Raw genomic sequence first — 20,038 nt, 5'->3', positions numbered from 1 at the left:
GACACAAAAGTCTGAAGTTTGGGAAACACCCAGAGAGATTCTGAACATCACATTTCCCTTCAAAGATGGATCCTGAAGAGTCACTGGGGTCAAGGATTGTCACCATTTCCTTCCCAAGGGATCCCACCTCCAGCCGCTCTGCTCACCTGAGCACTCATGCAGGGCACTTGTATTTATCGGGTACTCACTGTTTACCAGGCACCTGCTGATTTTGTCGTTGTGGAAAGGCCACTTGTCAACACCACCAGGCCAAACAGCAAACCATATTAATTTGGGGGGCTAAACCCAGGGTGCCTTGTCTGGGGCTCTGCATGTCCAGTTGGCGCTGAGCAAAGGCCGGCCAGTTTGGTTTGTGAGCTGGGACAGCCCCCCGTTGCTTGTGAGGATATGAAATAAGGAGGGCTCTGGAGTCAGGGAATGGCAAAAGCGTCATGTCCGGGAACGGATTCTGGAGATCTGGACCCTTTTCTGCCAAGACGCAACCCCTCAACCCCAAGCAGTGTTCTCAGGTGTCCCAGCACAGCCTCACCCCAACAGGTGGACCTTGCCCCTCCCCTGTCTGGATTCTCGGCGTTCCTCGCCAGCTTCCTCCACCCTTTCCCCTGTCCCCACAGCCGCCCTCTGTCTTGTCCCTTACCAGAAGGCCCCTCTGTCCCCCGCAGATAGACCATGAGCAGCCACGGGAACAGCCTGTTCCTGCGGGAGAGCGGCCAGCGGCTGGGCCGCGTGGGCTGGCTGCAGCGGCTGCAGGAGAGCCTGCAGCAGAGAGCGCTGCGCACGCGCCTGCGCCTACAAACCATGACCCGTGAGCACGTGCTGCGCTTCCTGCGCCGGAACGCCTTCATCCTGCTGACCGTCAGCGCTGTGGTCATTGGTGAGCTGGCTGGGGGGCGGGGACCTCGGAGAAATGCCCTGCACGCGCACATCGTCCCTCCGCCCGCTCATTCTCACCTGCAAGAGCGCTTGCCACCACCCTCCGGTGACCCAAACCACTCCACAGAGCCCTCCTTTTGGTCCTAGGGGTCAGCCTGGCCTTTGCCCTGCGCCCGTACCAACTTACCTACCGCCAGATCAAGTACTTCTCTTTCCCCGGAGAGCTTCTCATGAGGATGCTGCAGATGCTGGTGCTGCCACTCATTGTCTCCAGCCTGGTCACAGGTGAGAGAGCCCAGGCCAGTGTTGGCCTCCGAGACCCATCCCGGAGCCCCAGCTCAAACCTGGAGCCAAAGCTATCGCAAGCATGGGATCACCTCCCTATCTTAGGACCTCAAACACGAAGCCTGCGCTTAGCCCCGAGTTCTTGGCCAAAGCCCAGGTCTTCATCAGACCAGGTTCCAGACTCCATATGACATATGCCACTTATCTCAGTAACTCTACCATGCTTTTCCGTGTAGATAAAATACCAGCCTGCCAGGAGCTTACCATCATCCAAAGGTGAAAGAAAGGCTGTGATAGGGCAGCCAAGGAAGATAGAATGGCATCAGTGGTCAGGGGGTGGGATGTGGATGAAGGTATTGAAGGTGACAGGATGGTGGGTGGGGGCTGGGGTAGAAATAGGGATGGGTTATGCAGAGGTCAGCAAATTTTTTTCTGTAAAGGGCCAGATAGTAAACATTTTCAACATTGGGGGCCATACCATTTCGGTTGTAACTACTCAGTTCTCCTATGGTAGTGCAGGAACAGCTGCAGACTCATCTGTAAACAAATGGGTGTGGTTGTGTTCCAATAAAACTTTATTTACAAAAACAGGCAGGGGGCCAGATTTGGCACCTAAGTGGTTGATTTGCAGTCTCCAGATTTGGGGACAGGGATGAAGATAAAGGCCTGAAAAAGTGGTTTCTTGGGTTGGATTTCGCAGAAGCAGAGCCTAAGGTGGGGTTATTTGCACAAGTGTTATATCAAGGGATAGCATTCAAGAGAGACCCATGAGGAAGTGAGGGGAGCAAGATAAGGCAGGGAAAGAATCTAAGCAGAGATGTGGGTTCAGAAGAAGGCTGGCCTCTCAGCCTTATCCCATGGATAGCTCTGGAGCAGGAGTAATGCTACAGAATTGTTCTTCCCAACTCTGCCCTCACCCAAGTCAAAGGAGCTGGCCTTTTGAATCCCTGTACCAGGTAGCCTTTGGCTTTAGGTCTTCCATGGGGTATTTCTGGGCAAAGCAGGTTTTGTTCTGCTGAGGGCAGTTCTCCAGAGAAGGGGGCCACACAAACTGTTAGCAGCCAACAACGCAGCAGCTGAAGGGCAGGTGTGTTAGCCTGGTAAAGAGCTTTGGCTGGAGCACCAAAAGAAGTATCTATCACAGATAGCGTACAGTGAGGTGGGCTGGAGGGAGATATAATCTTGGGGTCAGTAGCAGGATGAAGAGTGGAATGAAGGTGATGCCATCGTGTAACGTAGGCATAAATGGAGGATGGGGTGGGAGTTGAAAAGTTTGGCTTGAAGTAGAGGGAAGGTAGGTGAAGTGGGGCTTGGGATAAAGGATGGGGTGGAAGGTGTATATGGAAACTAGAATAGGGGTAGAAGAATGATGAGAGGGGTCAAAGGATGGCAGTGTGGGTGCTGGGGTGGGGCACAGAAGGAGGAGATGCTTGGTGGAATGCTTGTTGAGCTGGTGGTATGAGGGAAGTAGAGCTGATGGATGGGACAGTGGGTGGTGGGGTGCAGATGGCGCTGCTCAGGGCTGCATCACCTGTCCTCCAGGTATGGCATCCCTGGATAACAAGGCAACAGGGCGGATGGGGATGCGGGCAGCTGTGTACTACATGGTGACCACGGTCATTGCTGTCTTCATTGGCATCCTCATGGTCACCATCATCCATCCTGGGAAGGGCTCCAAGGAGGGGCTGCACCGCGAAGGCCGCATTGAGACCATCCCCACAGCTGATGCCTTCATGGACCTGGTCAGGTGACGCCCTTTCTAATTTTGATGGGAACTCTGGCCCTAGATGCAAGAAGCCACACTCAAGGAGAGACAAAGGGGACAGGCTGACTCAGCCTGGAAATGCAACACCCAAGTTGAACCTAGTTTATTGGTACCCATTTTCTGCCCTGGAGCCTTGCACAAATTCTCTGAGAGTAGCTGACTCCTAGGGTACGATCTTTTGGCCCTTAGGCTCTGGACGTTTTAGCTGCATCTTGAGATGGGCTCAGAACAATGGTGTTTGATGTTCTCAAGCTCCATTGGAGGATGAATGATTCTTTTAAAGAAGCAAGATTTTGCCAGCCAGAATCAAGGCTTGCCAGGTTCTCCCCTAGTCATTGACTTGGGGGAAACCCAGATCTGAGGTCCACAAGTTATCTGTGTTTTTTGAGGCATCACTGACATGTGTGTGAATTCTATGGAAGGGCTCAGAGAGGCCTGGATTTGAGGTCCATCTGTACCCCTTATGAGCTGTGCAGCTTTGGGTAACTTCCATAAGTTCTCTGTGCATTGGTTTCTTTGTGCATAAAATGGGGACCTCAGTAGTGTTCACTTCTAGAGTTATTGTAGTGTTTAGATCATATCTGTAGGTAAGCACTTAGCTCAGTACCCGGTCTAGAGTAAGCATTCACTTGTTGGCTGCCATTATTACGGTTGGTACTGTTGCTATTATTCTTAACTATTATCACCCTGGACTCCTTCCCAAGGTCTAACCACCTCCCTTCCTCTGATGTTTTTCTGCAGAAATATGTTTCCGCCCAACCTGGTGGAGGCTTGCTTCAAACAGGTCAGGGGAAGTGCACAGTGTGGTCAAGGAGGTTTGGAGGGTGGGGGGAACTTGCTGCCAAGCGAGTGGTCCCGGGGTGAGGGATGGGAAGAAGGGCCCGCCAGAGCAATGGGCAGGGGTTTTTGGAAGAGTCTGGGAGAAAGAATGTACCTCGCATTGGTGGAATGATCAAGGGAGGATAACAGAAAACGACTTAGGCCAAGAGCTGCCTAGGATGGTGCTGAAGGAGGAACCAGGGCATCTCACCATAGATGGTTGAAGAGAGAGGCCCCCAAATATGTTTGAGCAGGGAGCTTTGAAAAATGCAGAATCTATACTCATTCTGCCATGCATTAGTTGCTCACTCCTTCATTCATGTATTCCTTCACTCGTTCTTCTATGCATTGGTCAAGTCCTCTGAATAAGACTCTCCATGGGTGGCAACCAAGAGTTGGTGTTCTAAATAAACTTCTTCAGGAGATTCTGATGAATTGATTTTGGTCCCGATCTCTCCATATTTCAGTTCAAGACGCAGTATAGCACGAGGTTGGTAACCAGGACCATAGTGAGGACAGAGAATGGATCTGAGCCGGGCACCTCCATGCCTCCCCCATCCTCAATGGACAACGGAACTAGCCTCCTGGAAAATGTCACCTGGGCCTTGGGCACCCTGCAGGAGGTGCTGAGCTTCGAGGAGACTGTGCCTGTGCCTGGCTCAGCCAATGGCATCAATGCCTTGGGCCTTGTGGTCTTCTCTGTGGCCTTTGGGCTGGTCATCGGTGGTATGAAACACAAGGGCCGAGTCCTGCGGGATTTCTTCGACAGCCTCAATGAGGCTATTATGAGGATGGTGGGCATCATTATCTGGTAAGTGCTGGGCTTTGACAGGGCTGGCAGGTGATGGCACATGGGAAGGGTGGAGCCGGGACTGGGAAGTCAGGCTGTGGGGCAGCTGCTCAAGGGGCCATTGGGACCATTTGGCCAAAGTCATTCATTTATGTATTGGTTAATTTGCTCATTCATACATTCACTCATAAACTCATTCACAGACTCATCCACACATTAATGAAGCCAGTGATTGATTGACTGATTGATTTATTCACCCCGCCATGTATTCATTCAAGCTCATTCTTTGGCCCACTCATTTATCTCCGCATTAGTTATTCCATTCACTCCCTCATGTATTCCCTGCATTCATTCACTTAATGGTGAATGGCCCACTCATTCATCTCCACATTAGTTATTCCATTCACTCCCTCAGTATTCCCTGCATTCATTCACTTAACACACTCATTCATTCACCCACCCATTCATTTGTGTCTCATTTGCTCATTTTCTTATTCGTTTATCCACTCACTAGTTATTCCTTAGTTGATGCATGTGTGCATCCATTTTACCATTCTCTATTCCTTTACCAATTCCTTCACTCATTCAGCAGACATTTTTCTGGGCTAACTTTGTCTGGAACACAGGGATACACTGAATTCAATCCCTATCCCCAAGAAGCTTATGAAGTCTTAGAGGAGACAGACAGACACTAGATAAATGCAATACAAGGTGGAAGGTTCTAGAGCAAAAGGACATTCAAAAAGAGTTGGGAACTTGGAGAAGTGAGCAGCCAAGGGAGGGATATGCAGTGAACTCTGCCTGGGAAGGTGAAGAGGGAGTTATGGAAAAGGTCACCTCGTAGTTGGGTCTTGAAAGGCAAGTGGGAACCCAATAGGACGGAAAGAGGAGAGAGGCCCTTCAAGCAGGGGGAAGAGAACATGCAAATCCTGCAAGAGCCTGAGTTGGCTGTAGAATGGTGGGGAGTTCAGGGAGGTGGGAGCACAGGGTAAGTTGGGAGTGGTGGTGCAAGATATTAACAAGACTGTCTAGTGCCAGACTGGGGGAGACTTTGTCCATAATCCCCAATAATTAGAAAGTTGTGTAGGGGGTTAGAGGCCAAGTTTAAAGCTTGGAAAAGCAGCTGAGTGGAATGTGATGGGGGAGCTTATCAAGGATAGGCAAAAAGACTGACAAGAGGAAGCTCGACGGAATTGGAAACCATAAATTTATAGTGGTGTCATTGGCAGAGTTTATCCAGATGTGCTGGCTGGGTGAGTGTAGAAGGAAAGAAGCCCCGTGCAATTGACCTAGGGTTGAGGAATTTTGTGGGGGATGAAGAGGAAGGATGAAGATGAGGGAGCTGGGGAGGGGGTTCACAGAGCAGTCATAGAGGTAGGTCTAGACTGGGAGACAACTTAGCAACCTCCCATTGGGTCTCACCTTGAGCCCAGCTGAGCCCAGGGGAATACAGATGTGGCCAGAAAAGTGCCCCACATCCTCCTTCCCACCACCTCAGGGTGGGTCTCATCATTTCTGACCCAAGCTATTGTACCAATTTCCCAAGAGGTTCCTACCTCTTCCAATGCCTCTACCATAAGAACAACCAAGCGTAGACTTCAGTTTCTAAAGAGAGAAGAGTAAAAGCTGAAGCCTGGTGATGGGTGAAAGAAGGCACCACTGGCAGGAACTTGCAAGACTAAGATGCACTGGTTTGTGGGGAGCACAGGTGAGCCCCTGATGAACTCACTTCTGTCTCCTCTCACTCACCGCTGCAGCCACACTGGTCTGCTCTATGCTCCTTCAGCACTTCTAGCTCATGCTTATTTCAGGGTCTTTGCATGGTGCCTGCAATGCTTCCCCCTCAGATAGATGTGTCCCTTCTCATCATGTAGGCCTCTGCGTGAATGTCAGGTCTCCAGGGAGGCCCTCCCTGACCATGCATGCTGATGCAGCCCCACTCAGGGGCTCTGTTTTGCAGCTCTCACCACCCGAAGTTTTTAATTAGGCATTTCTATGTATACTGCGTGTTTCCCCCATTAGAATGTAGGCACCACAGGGGCAGGGACTGTGTGACTGGAGCAGAGTAAGTGCTCAAGAAAGTGGTTAAATAAGTAGATGATTTGATAAGACGCGTGGTTTGGGTTGTCTGGGGGAAATTCAGGTGAAATAGCTCAGGGCCGGTGAGTGAGTGAGAATATGCACTTACAGGAAAGAGAATAGGGGCATCGAGGTTACACATTTAGAGCAAACAGAGTTGGAGGTGGTGAATAAGGGAAGTTTGAAGGCCAGTGATAGGGAATGTCTGGGCCATGTCTAGGGAAAGAGTCCCGAAGACAGGGACTATTTGGGGAGGGACTTGAATGGTGGAGTGGAGGGAAGAGAGACCTTATAAAATTGTATGCCCCGGAGTTGTGGGAACTTTTCCCTGCTGTTCTGGGTGTGAACTGTGGGTGAGCAGGAAGAGGCAGTGGGATATGTTTGTGGGGTCCATCCCTGTTTGTCAGTGTGTGGGGAAGGTTGGGGCAGAGTAGGGTGCTGTATGGTGGGCGCTGTCTGGCTCCAGGGGCTTATATGGGTAAAGTCTTGGGAATGCCAGCTCTGCGCTTTAGGGAAAGTCATGAGGGAGCTCTGACAGGTGTCTGGCTTGGCCTAGGTATGCACCTGTGGGCATCCTGTTCCTGATCGCTGGGAAGATCCTAGAGATGGAGGACATGGCCGTCCTGGGGGGTCAGCTGGGCATGTACACGCTGACTGTCATTGTGGGCTTGTTCCTCCATGCTGGTGGTGTCCTGCCCCTCATCTACTTCCTCATCACCCACCGGAACCCCTTCCCCTTCATCGGGGGTATGCTGCAGGCCCTCATCACTGCTATGGGCACGTCTTCCAGGTATGGCTTCATCCCTCATCCCCGGTACTTTTCTGAGGTTCACTGTGGTTCACAAGCTCTCCTAGGAGTCCTGCCCCTCCTCCCCCTACTGAACCTTGTCTGAGCTGTGCGGTAATGTCAGTGGCTCATGAAAGTCTGTAGGTCAGTTGACACCTGGGTGCCGATCTTTGTCCCGGGCTGGCTCTCCTGACCTGTTTTCCACATTTTCTTTTTCTCTGTTTTATATGGAGGAACCAGCTGCCAATTTTGAGGTTAGGACTAAGGTTCCAACATGCCCCATATTCTCTCATTTTCTAGCTCAGAGTCTCATTTCCCCTTGAGATGGTCTCTGGGAGCTCACTTGGCTTTTTTCTCCTTTTTTTTTTTTTTTGTGGTTTTATGGGGTTAATAAAGAGCTTCCCTTTTCCCCATCATCCAAATTCAAAAGTTTGAGAAGTATCACAAGAGCCAACTGGACGGAAGAATAATATTATTGTTATTGCTCATAATGCTGCCTGGAGAATGTGCCTTTTGGTCTTTGGCCAATAGGATTGGTGCCATTGTAGCCAGGAATGAAACTCACCTGATCACCACAGGGCTGGATCCCCAGATGCCTTCTCTGTGGGGCCAGGCTTCTCACTGCATGACATCAAGCTGACCAGGCAGAGCACATGTTTCGTGGACAGGCCAACTCCAAGTGAGATGTCCACTCCTTCAACTAAACTCACCAATCAGGTTGCTCTTCCCCTGCTGGGGAGTGGTGGGGGGAGAGACCAGGAGGGTTAGTGTAGCTGAGGTTGCTCCCTGAGCTACAGAAATGGGGATTAGGGGTCCATGTAATACTTCTCTCTCAACCCTGAGGGTGTGGGAGGTCAGCAGACCCCTAGTCCCTTCCTTTCTAGGAGTGGAAAGGTCATTAGTGGCATGAACAAGTGTCTAGTAATTAGCCTTAAACTATTGGCTTTAAGTGGGTCAAAGAGACCTTCAACCTGGGGGACCACCATTGCTGTGTGCTTCTTGCATCATGAGGAGCCCTTCTTCCCTGTGCACAGTTACCATCCTCTGAAATGTTATACACCCACCATCTTCCCTTGCTCTGGCTCCCACCTGGTCTCCCAGTGTTCTCAGCAGAATCCCTCCTTCAGTCCATGGCTGCTCCAGCCCCACCCTGCCACCCCCTGTTCTCAGCCTCCAGGGCTCTCTCCCCTAGCTCTGCAACACTACCCATCACCTTCCGCTGCTTGGAGGAGGGCCTGGGTGTGGACCGACGCATCACCAGGTTCGTGCTGCCCGTGGGGGCCACCGTCAACATGGACGGGACTGCCCTGTATGAGGCCCTGGCTGCCATCTTCATCGCCCAAGTCAACAACTATGAGCTTAACCTGGGCCAGATAACGACCATCAGGTGAGATGGTCTTGGGGGGGGCGGGATCTGCCAGCAGGTGAGACCTAAGAAGTCATTAGCTTGGCTAGGGGTGGAAGAAGCCTCAGCTTGAGGTCAAGGGAGGCTTTGAATGTTGGAGGGAGGATGTGGGAAGAGCCCAGCCTCCCATTCCAAATGAGGCTAAAGGTAAGACTTTGCAACCTGAGGCTATTGGGAGCTGCCAGATGTTTCAGTCCCATCTTCTCTCACATGCTATGGTGGGAGATCCCTTTGCCCCATGTTTTCCAAAGTATGGCTGGTGCGTCCTAAGAACCTGAGGCTCTTATAAGAAGGATGGATCCCTGGGTCTCATCACCCAGAGGTTCCAATGTGGTCATTATAAATATAACAGCAAATATCACCTCCTTCAGGTCTTTGCTCCAGTGTCACCTGCGCAGGGGAGTGTTCCCTGAATATTTTATTTAAAATTGCATGGTTTGGACTTTCACAGGCCGAACCATTTCTCTGTTGCACCATCTGCCTTAGTATGTTTTAAGTCCTCATCTTCCTTATTCTCTGCCTCCCCTACTAGAATGTAAGCTCTGTTTGGGCAGGGTTTTCTTCTAAGGGAGTTTCTGCTAGGTGTCTAGCATGTAGTAGATGCTCAATAAATATGGGTTGAAAGAATACATTTATTGAAGGCTGCTTTTTATTTTCAGGCACTTAATTTAAGATGTCCCAGGGAACCACCTCTTCCCTTCTTTTGTGCCCTTTCTCACTCTCTTCCTCATCTTCTCCTTCCCACCTCCTGCCTCCCTGTGTTCTTTGTCCATGTACAGTATCACGGCGACAGCAGCCAGCATTGGGGCTGCTGGGATCCCCCAGGCAGGTCTGGTCACCATGGTCATTGTGCTCACATCGGTCGGCCTGCCCACTGAAGACATCACGCTGATCATAGCTGTGGACTGGTTCCTGTGAGTGTTCTTCAGACCCTGGTGCTATCTTTCCTCAAACCCCCTGTTTTCCTTGTGAGACCCCCAGCCTGCGGGCCCTCATTCCAGCAAGGACATAGAGTTCTAGAATTTTAGAGTACAGGGTGAGCCTTGGAGAGTACTCCAAACCATGGCCTGTAGATCCCAAATTCCATAGAGTTAACCTTGGGAAGTAGGATGGGGAGGAGATGAGCAAGGGGGGCTTTACATATGAGCCTGAACAGCTGTTGTACCTGCTTTTATGGAGAAGTCACAAAAAGGCGATCTGTGGGACAGAGCTGGCGATCTGTGGGACGGATCCGTGGGACAGAGCTTGCAAGTTTTTGTTGTTGTTGGTTTATGTTTTTAATTCTCAACTTTGAAAAACAGGAGGTTTACATTTAAAAAATCTGGACTTTCCTCCCCATTTGGGAGCTGTCAGGTGGACCCGAGTCCCATTTAGACAGTCTCCAGTCTGGCCTGATTTACTCACGGTGGTTATCTTCCTCATCCTGTATGCTGTTCAGCCCACAACCCCTAATTTTCTCTATGAGATGTTTACATCCTTAAAAAGAAAGAATTGCATTGCTAAGATAACATGTGAGCCTATCAGAGTTGATCCAACCTGCATCTGTTAGGAGGGGAAGCTGAGGACATCAAAGGGGAGGCGCCTGCTTGAGGTTATGTACTCGTGGATAGAACATGAGTCCCAACACCCAGGCACAAGGAACCCCCCACCCTGCTGCACCCTCTCCTCCATGAACCCTTCAAACCTCAGCTAACAGTGGCTTCTCTCTCCCCACCCTTCCCCAGTGACCGACTTCGCACAATGACCAATGTCCTGGGGGACTCTATTGGAGCAGCCGTCATTGAGCATTTGTCTCAGCGGGAGCTGGAGCTGCAGGAAGCCGAGCTCACCCTCCCCAGCCTGGGGAAGCCCTACAAGTCACTCATGGCACAAGAGAAGGGGGCGTCCAGGGGACGGGGAGGCAACGAGAGTGCCATGTGAGGGACCCCCAGCTCTGCCTCCCAGAGAGGAGGGAATGGGGCTGGGGTGGGGGGCTCCTAGGGAAGACCTGCTGCCCGAATGAGTGTGCACTGAACACACATGTTCTGTCTGGCTTGTTTGGTGGAAACCGAGATAAAGGAGCAGGAACGAAAGGATGTCGAAGGCCTCCATTTCTCTCTGAATGCATGGGGAGAACTTGTGGAGGGCAGTGAGCAAGGCGGGGAGGAAACTGGGACGGAGGATAAGGGCAGCTTCAGGTCCCACAAGCTGAGGGGTCAGCTCATGTTATTTATTTTCTCAAAGAGCGGTGGAATTGAAGGAGGTAAAGGAAAACCACCATTTATTATAATAAAACAATGTTCATGACCTCTGTGTTGGGGGTCCCCAAGACCTTCAGTGATTTGCTAGAAGGACTCGTGGAACTCGGAAAAGCTGTAATGCTCACATTTATGACTTACTGCAGTGAAAGGATACAGATTAAAATCTGCAAGGACAAAAGTTGCCTGGAGCAGGGTCCAGAAGACACCAGATGTGGGCTTCCAATTGTCCCCTCTTTGTGGAATCCCATGGATGCCCTTAATTCTCTCAGCAATGATGTGTGACAACACGTATGAATACTGCCAGCCAAGGAAGCTCACCTGAGCCTTGGTGTCCAGGATTTTTATTGAGGGTCTGTCTTGTAGGCATGGAGTGCTTCACTATTCATTCTTCAGCCCCCACAGAAGTCAAATGAATATAGTATTGCCCAGGGCCCCAGGTGAACAAAAACAGTCATTCACCACAAATTACTTGTCAGCCTAGATGACCTGGCATGGCTCAGGACCCCAGGTTACAAAGACACTTTTATCAGGGAGGGTATTCCAAGGACTTGGATTATTTCCCAGGTGCCAGTCAAGGGCAAGTCCTTTCTCTGGAATATTCAGGCTTTGAGTACCCCTAGCCTTCCAAGTTCACCCTTTACTTCGTACACCCATGGCTGGGAATAGAGGAAGCAGCTTGCCATGGGGATGAGTAGCTGCATCTTGTAGTCCCAACTCTTGACCCCTGAAACCAGTTGGCTCAGATACCCTCATGCTGGCCCCAGGAAGCTCTGTGTCTCCTTACTACACAGGCAAGCCTAATGAGCTAGGTGGGACATTAAATGAGGCCTTAATAAAACCTTGGGGGAAAACACAAGTAAATAGAGAGTAACATGATTCCAGATGTCATGGGTATAACTGAACTCTATAACCCTTTTGTCTGGGAAACACATTAGCTTTTTCTTTTTTTTTTTTTTTATTAAAAAAATTTTTTTTTAAATTTTATTATGTTAATCACCATACATTACATCATTAGTTTTTGATGTAGTGTTCCATGATTCATTGTTTGTGTATAACACCCAGTGCTCCATTCAATATGTGCCCTCCTTAATACCTGTCACCAGGCTAAACCACCCCCCCACCCCCCCTCCTCTCTAGAAGCCTCAGTTTGTTTCTTGGAGTCCATAGTCTCTCATGGTTCATTGCCCCCTCCGATTTCCCCCCCTTCATTTTTCCTTTCCTACTATCTTCTTCTTCTTCTTCTTTTTTTTAACTTATTATGTATTATTTGTTTCAGAGGTACAGGTCTGTGATTCATCAGTCTTAAACAATTCACAATAGCTCACCATAAACATTAGCTTTTTCTAAATCAAATTAACTTCACTTGAGCACCTACCTCTCTCAAGGGGGAAGGGACCTTCAAGTACAGGTATGTTTGGGGATGCCTCCTCCCCCATCATTTAGGATCCTAAGAGAACCCTTGGGCATACGCAATTGAGAGAACTTGGAAGAAGGGATCCAAGAATTCTTTAACTTATTTGCAGTCACCATGGAAACATTTGTGTCAGAGATTGGAAAAGTCCATGCAAAGGCAAGAAGGTTATAAAACATCCTACTCCACATTTGACTCTGGGGAGCTTTGCCTGGGATCCCAGTCTCAAACCAGAATTTCTGCCTCTAGCCCATAATCAATGGTCTGTGTCTGCAGAAAGCTCCTTGTGGGAGCAGGGTATATTAGTTTGCTAGGGCTGCCATGACAAAGTGCCATAGACTGGGTGGCTTAAACAAGGAATTTATTTTCTCAGTTTTGGAGGCAAATCTTTGACTTGATTCCATTCACATAACCTCAGAAAACATCTCTCTAAATGAGTTTGCAAGGCAACATTTCCCAGTTAGGCACACATCCTATCACCTTGATGATATCCATTAAACACATGAGATTTGATTTATTTTTTAAGAAATCCAAACCATCACTGAAGATTACTGAGAAAATAGCAGGTTCTATTAATATCAAGTTAAAATGACTAGTTACAAAATGAAAAAAGGAATCCATGGAACATGAAGAAAAATAGAGGGCAGAGAAGAACCAAGGCAACTCTTGCTTGGAAACATGTAAAATTAGGAAAAATAAAAATATTGCATGAAGGAAACTAAGATTTGTGGTCCTCAGTATTGTGTGCCTAGCTACTCAGGAGAATCCTGTAATGGTCCCAACGCTGAGAGGCACCACCCTCCTGAGGAGCGTGCCCAGGGCCCCCTTCATGTCCTTGTTCCTCAAGCTGTAGATGAAGGGGTTCAGCATGGGAGTGACAATGGTGTACATCACCGAGGCCACCAGACTCATCCTAGTGGATGAAGTTGCTGCAGAACTGAGGTCGACCCCAAGCCCTGTGCCATAACATAGAACAAGGAGACCACCGAGAGGTGAGACCCACACCTGGAAAAGGCTTTGTATTTGCCCCTGGCTGATGAAATTCTCAGGATGGAGGAGGAAATCTGAGAATAAGAAAAGACACCTGGGACAACAGTCACAAAATACATCACTAAGTTATTAATGAGGGTGTCAGAACAGGCAAGCTTCAGGACTTCAGGAAGATCACAAAAAAAGTGTGGGATTCCCATGTCTGTGCAGAAGGACAGCCTCAAGAGGGTCAAGGTTTCCAACAGGGAGCCCATGACACTGATGCACCAGGACCCCAGGGCCAGCAGCTCACAGAGCTGGGGGTTCATGATGACCGAGTAATGCAGGGGCTGACAGATGGCCACAAAGAGGTCATAGGCCATCATGGTCAGGAGTAAATTGTCCAGGCATCCAAACACAATGAAAAAAAATATCTGACTGAGACATCCTTCATATGTTATGGCTTTGCTGTGAGTCTGGATGTTCTGGAGCATCTTGGGGACGATGGTGGAGGTGAAACAGATATCAGCAAAAGACAGGTTGGAGAGGAAGAAGTACATGGGCGTGTGGAGGTGGGAGTCTGAGCAGATGGCCAGGATGATGAGCAGGTTCCCAGTGAATGTGACCAGGTATATGGACAGAAACAACCCAAAGAAGAAAGCCTTCAGGTCCAGGTCCTCTGTGAATCCCCAGAGGAGAAAATTCCCAACTCCTGTTTGGTTTCCTCTTTCCATGTGGCTACTGGGTTTGCCCAGAAGGAGGGGAAAAGCAACACAAGATTAACTCCAAATAAGCATTCCCCAGAATGGTAGAAATTTCCTTAATCCAAACCCAGGGGATTCATGAAGTCATTCATTTGACTAATGATTGGCTTTCTTTGCTGACAAATTGTGGTTACCATCACTACCTGGAAAAATTGTCTCTAAGGTCAGTGGTTTTCAAATCGTGGTCCCTGACTAACGTCATCAGCATCACCTGGGAACCTGTTGGAAATGCACATTTTCAGGCCCACCTGACCTAATGAATCAGATGCTTTAGGTGTGGAGCCAGCACTCTGTGCCTTGATAGGCCCTCCTGGGGACTCTGATGCACATCCAAGTTTGAGGAGCTCTGCTCTATGCTTGTCTGCATCTCTACATAGTCCCTATCCCTGATGTCTGCTCTTGCACTTTCTGCTCAGTGCTTGTGGGAATGGGGAATTCCCTAATGCCAGGCAGATCTTCTAATCTTTGAAAGGTTCTTTCATTTTACTGCCTTTCTGTAATTTCTATATCTTAGCTTGTCTGGACCTTGGGTGTTCCTTCTGCTAAAAAAATTACCAATATTATTATTTTTAATTATCATTTATATTTCATTTATATTATCTGTGTCCCTATATAAATTCAGCAAAAATGGAATTTATAAATATAGTGTCCTAGAGTTTCTTATTTACTTATTTATTTATAAATTTTTAAAATTATTTTCTAAATTCCAGTATAGTTAAAGTACAGGTTTAGATTAGTTTCAGGTGTACAACATAGTGATTCAACAATTCTATACATGTCTCAGTTCTCATTATGGTAAGTGTACTCCCTAATCTCCTTTACCTATTTCACACATCCCTCACCCACCAACCACCAGTTTGTCCTCTATAGTTAAGAGTCTTTTTTGTTTGTCTTTTTTTTTCTTTGTTTTTTAGTGTGTGTGTTTGTGTTTTTAGTTTTTATTTAAAATCTAGTTGGTTCACACACAGTGTAATATTTGTTTCAGGTTGTAAAATTTAGTGATTCAACACTTCCATACAACACCTGGTGCTCATCACAAGTGCCCTCTTTCATCCCCATCACCTGTTTCACCCCTACCCCCGCCCACCTCCCCTCTGCTATCCATCTGTTTGTTCTCTAGAGTTAAGAGTCTATTTCTTGGTTTGTCTCTTTTTTCTCTCCTATGATCGCTTATATTGTTTCTTAAGTTCATATCTGAGTGAAATCATACATTTGTCTTTCTTTGACTGACTGATTTCACCTAGCATAATACCCTCTAGATCCATCCACATTGTTGCAAATGGCAAGATTATATTCTTTGGGGCGCCTGGGTGGCTCAGTCGGTTAAGCGACTGCCTTCGGCTCAGGTCATGATCCTGGAGTCCCAGGATCGAGTCCCGCATCGGGCTCCCTGCTCGGCAGGGAGTCTGCTTCTCCCTCTGACCCTCCTCCCTCTCATGCTCTCTGTCTCTCATTCTCTCTCTCGCAAATAAATAAAAAAAAAATCTTAAAAAAAAAAAAAGATTATATTCTTTGTTTTATGGCTGAGCAATATTCCATTGTATATGTATACATCTTCTTTATCCATTCATCTGTCGGTTATAGTGTCCTAGACTTTCTAAATATTGTTTGTCTTCACATAAGTTCATCTTTTATTTCTAGCCTTATCAAAGTATAATTGATTACAAAAAATTGCACATATCTGACATATACATGTTGGTAAGTTTGTGCATATGACTTCACCTGTGGTATCATTGCTGCAATCAAAGTAACAAACATATCTGCCACCTCCCAAAGTTTCCTTCTGAGTGGTTTTTTTGTGTGTGTGTGTGTGTTAAGAATACTCACAATTTATCCTCCTAACATATTTTAAGGTGTACTATCCTGTATTATTAACTATACCTAGTATGTTATACACCAGATCTCTATAAATTATTCAACCCGCACAACAGAAACTTTATACCCGTTGAGCAACAATTCCCTATTACCTCTCTTCTCAGCCACGGACGACCAACATCCTATTCTCTGCTTCTGTGACTTTGACGATTTTACATACTTTATGTAAGTGGAAGCATGCAGTATTTGTACTTCTGTGTCTGGCTTATTTCACTTAGCAAAATGGCCTCCAAGTTCATTCATGGTGTCCCAGATGGCAGGATTTCTATACAGTATTTTAATGTATTTTAGGTTTAATGTCATTAACAATGATATTCTCCCAAATTATATCTCTGATATTGCTATTATATTAGGAAGGATTTTGATTTTTTTGTATTTATAAACTATTTTTGGATTTTATTAATAATTTTAAGTTTTTCTATAATATTTACATACTTTCTCCAAATAATATCAATTTACAACACCTACTTATCTTTAGGTCTTTTTGCATTGGTATGAAATTCAATACTGCTCAAGTTTATAGTAAGAGTTGTTCTTCATTTCTTTCAAAAGTATAATCCTGGAGTTTTATAATTTTATAAGAGGTTCACCATAATTTAGGATATATAAAAATATTTTTAATCAACTTAACTTACATTTTTTTATTCCTAGATAGCTTAGAGGGTATTTTAAAGGCATAAGTGTTTCATGATTAACAATTAAGAAAAAGGGGCACTCGGGTGACTCAGTCATTAAGTGTTTGCCTTCGGCTCAGGTCATGATCCCAGGGTCCTGGGATCAAGCCCTACATCGGGCTCCCTGCTCAGGGGGAAGCCTGCTTCTCCCTCTCCCACTCCCCCTACTTGTGTTCCCTCTCTCACTGTGTCTCTTTCTGTCAAATAAATAAAATCTTTTAAAAAAAAGACAAGAAAAAATAATGTTAAATCTGATCTCCGTATTCCCTAATAAATTTCTTTTAAAAAAAGTTTTAATTTAAATTCCAGTTACTTAACATACAGTGTAATATTAGTTTTAAATGTACAATTTAGTGATTCTAATATTTGCTTTTTTTTTTTTTTTTAAAGTAAGCTCTACACCCAACATGAGGCTTGCATGCCCCCAAGATCAAGAGTCGCATGCTCTAGTGACTAAGCGAGCCAGGTACCTACATTTCCTAATAAATTTCAATGTTTAATGTTAGGTGTGGAGCAAGAGACCATACAATCTATCAGAATAAAATAAACAAAAAGCATAGATGATATAAATTTATATATGAAGATATATAATCTTTTTTTTTTAAAGAAATGCATTTCTTTTTTCTTTTTTTTTTTTAAGATTTTATTTATTTATTTGACAGAGAAAGACACAGCGAGAGAGGGAACACAAACGGGAAGTGGGAGAGGGAGAAGCAGACTCCCCGCCGAGCAGGGAGCCCAATGCGGGACTCGATTCTGGGACTCCAGGATCATGACCTGAGCCGAAGGCAGTCGCTTAACCAACTGAGCCACCCAGGCGCCCAGATATATAATCTTTGAAAGTAGTTCTCTCTGAATAAAAAGTCTAGAAATAAGAGAAGAGAAGAGAAATAAGAGAAGAAAAGATCAATAACTGGGCCATAAGCTGAAAAAAATTCTTAATGATAAAATGTGCACGCAGAAAATTAGAATATAAAAAGTAAAAAAGAATGAAATCTTGACATTTGCAACAACATGGATGGAACTAGAGGGTATTATGCTAAGCAAAATAAGTCAGTCAGACAAAGACAAATATCATGATTTCACTCATATGTGGAATTTAAGAAACAAAACAGTGATGAATATGGGGGAAAGGAAGGAAAAATAAATAAGATGAAAATGGAGAGGAAGGCAAGCCATGAGAGACTCTTAACTATACAGAACAAATTGAGGGTTGCTGGAGGGAGGTGGGTGGGGGATGGGCTAGATGAGTGATGGGCATTAAGGAGGGCACTTGATGGAATGAGCATTGGGTGTTATATGTAAGTGATGAATCACTTAATTCTACTCCTGAAACCAAAACTACACTATATATTAACTATGTTGAATTTAAATAAAATCTTGGAAGAAAAAAATTTATGACAATTTGAAAGATAAAAAAAGAAAGTCTACTATTTCGGCTGTTGTTTATCAACACCTTGGAAATTACAACTAAAGCAATTCAAGGAGAAAAAGACATAAGGGACTTTAAGTATGGAAAACACAACTATTTTTCACTGTTTGAAGATAATGGATTGGCTGCAGGTAGTGAATTGGCAGCTGAAAACCTCTGAACTGCGTATGATTTTAGTAATGCAGTTGATACAAAACACATATGTAAAACCCAGGAGCCATTTTAAAGTAACATTCAGTGGCATGAAAGTACATTTGGTGTGTTTAGCAATCATTGCTTCTATCTCATTCCAAAATGTTTTCATTACCATGGGAACTCTGAACTATTTTTGTAACTTTTCTGTAAATGTAACATTATTCAAAAATAAAAATTAGCAAAAAGAAAAAAAGTGGGCACAAGAGAAAAAAACCCCAGCAGTGTTCATATGTGCAGTAACATCACTTAGAAAATAGATCACAGGGCCACCTGGGTGGCTCAGTCAGTTAAACATCCGACTCTTGATCTCAGTTCAGGTCTCCCTCTGGGGGGCGGGGTCGTGAGTTCAAGCCCTCTGTTGGTTCCCATGCTGGGCATGGAGCCTACTTAGAAAAAAAATAGATCACAATTGTTTCACATGTTAACACAAATATAAATCTGGAATAGGGACTGGAAACTTGCAAATACACAATAAATGAGAATGATGCATTTGTTAAATTAGCTAAAATGTCTTGAGGACCTCCATGTGTCAAACACTTGTGCTGTGTTTTTTATGCCTTAGCTTATTATAACATCGTTACTATATATATTTTTAAAGATTTTTATTTATTTATTTGACAGAGAGAGGCATAGCAAGAGAGGGAACACAAGCAGGGGGAGTGGGAGAGGGAGAAACAGGCCCCCCACTGAGCAGGGAGCCAGATGTGGGGCTTGATCCCAGAACCCTGGGATCATGACCTGAGCCGAAGTCAGATGCTTAATGACTGAGCCACCCAGGCGCCCCTCATTACTATATTTTTATTTCACAAACGAATATGTGGTTGCAGTAACGCAGTGATAATAATGAACAGGTGTAGGTGCTCACTAGGCGATAGAGACAATAAAAAACCCTCCCTAGCATCATCTCCCTTAATTTAATCCTCATGTTTAGTTTCTGAAGTGGGTACTACTATTCTCCTAGTTTTACAAATGTGGAAGCTGAGGCACAGAACATTAAGTAACATAATAGATCAGAAGCTGTATGAATGGGAGGGGGAAGGAAAGATGGTGGAGGAGTAGGGGACCCTATTTCAACTGGTCCCCGGAATTGAGCTGGATATCTACCAGACCACTCTGAGCACCCATGAAACCAGCCTGAGATGTAAGATCTGGATCTCTACAAACAGAATATCGCAGGTGGTTCGTTTCGAGGTACGAAGCAGGGAGCCGTGATTCCACAGGCAGATTTTGGAGGATAAATGGCAGCAGGAGGGAGCCTGGCCGTGCGGATCCTACACTGCCGGTGAGAAACAGCCTCACTCACTGGGGACCGGGCACAGACTCGCAGACCCGAGGCGGCAGGGTAAGGACTTTAGGGCAGCCCCCAGGGCGGAAATCCAGAGCGACAGGGTCGCACGTGCGAACTGGGAGCGGCTGGCAGTTTTAGAAGCACAAAGGGCAGAGACGTGCCCCGACCTGGAGGCAGGACTGGGAGCGCTGCGGAGAGGCGCACAACCCAGGACGCTGCAGTTTATAGCAGCACGGACAGAAACGGAGACGGTGTGGCCTGGAGAGCTCACTGAAGAACAGACTGAGGTCTCTCTGCTCTGAGGCAGAGGGTTGGAAACAGTCTCTTCTGCTCTGACTCGCGGAAGAGACGTGGAAAGCGGCCAGGGAAAGGCGCCAGAGAACAAAA

At 46.5% G+C, this 20,038-nt stretch overlaps 2 protein-coding genes across 3 annotated transcripts in view; one reads left to right on the top strand and one right to left on the bottom strand.

Annotated features, from left to right (window-relative positions):
• The window catches only part of SLC1A6 (solute carrier family 1 member 6), a 42,343-nt gene extending 31,465 nt beyond the window's left edge, over positions 1 to 10,878 (top strand). For both annotated transcript variants that reach the window (XM_031033363.2, XM_081814244.1), the window contains exons 2-10: positions 663 to 874; positions 1,021 to 1,158; positions 2,701 to 2,905; positions 3,665 to 3,707; positions 4,210 to 4,553; positions 7,168 to 7,401; positions 8,591 to 8,785; positions 9,583 to 9,717; positions 10,528 to 10,878. In XM_031033363.2, coding sequence (XP_030889223.1) covers positions 670 to 874; positions 1,021 to 1,158; positions 2,701 to 2,905; positions 3,665 to 3,707; positions 4,210 to 4,553; positions 7,168 to 7,401; positions 8,591 to 8,785; positions 9,583 to 9,717; positions 10,528 to 10,723 — 1,695 coding nt within the window. In that variant the 5' untranslated portion in view covers positions 663 to 669 and the 3' untranslated portion in view covers positions 10,724 to 10,878. The remainder of the gene's footprint in view (positions 1 to 662; positions 875 to 1,020; positions 1,159 to 2,700; positions 2,906 to 3,664; positions 3,708 to 4,209; positions 4,554 to 7,167; positions 7,402 to 8,590; positions 8,786 to 9,582; positions 9,718 to 10,527) is intronic.
• Positions 10,879 to 13,180: 2,302 nt separating this feature from the next.
• LOC102748976 (olfactory receptor 7C2-like) lies at positions 13,181 to 14,231 on the bottom strand. The gene is given in 2 exon segments (XM_031033349.2): positions 13,181 to 13,423; positions 13,426 to 14,231. Coding segments are annotated over 2 exon segments (945 nt in total). The 5' UTR covers positions 14,158 to 14,231; the 3' UTR covers positions 13,181 to 13,210.
• Between the last annotated feature and the right edge of the window lie 5,807 nt (positions 14,232 to 20,038).

The sequence above is a fragment of the Leptonychotes weddellii genome, chromosome 1, assembly GCF_054177405.1.
Source record: "Leptonychotes weddellii isolate Sample4059 chromosome 1, ASM5417740v2, whole genome shotgun sequence".
NCBI classification, from domain to species: domain Eukaryota; kingdom Metazoa; phylum Chordata; class Mammalia; order Carnivora; family Phocidae; genus Leptonychotes; species Leptonychotes weddellii.
Note: the sequence above shows the minus strand (reverse complement) of the source record. Positions and strands in the feature narration are given on the sequence as shown.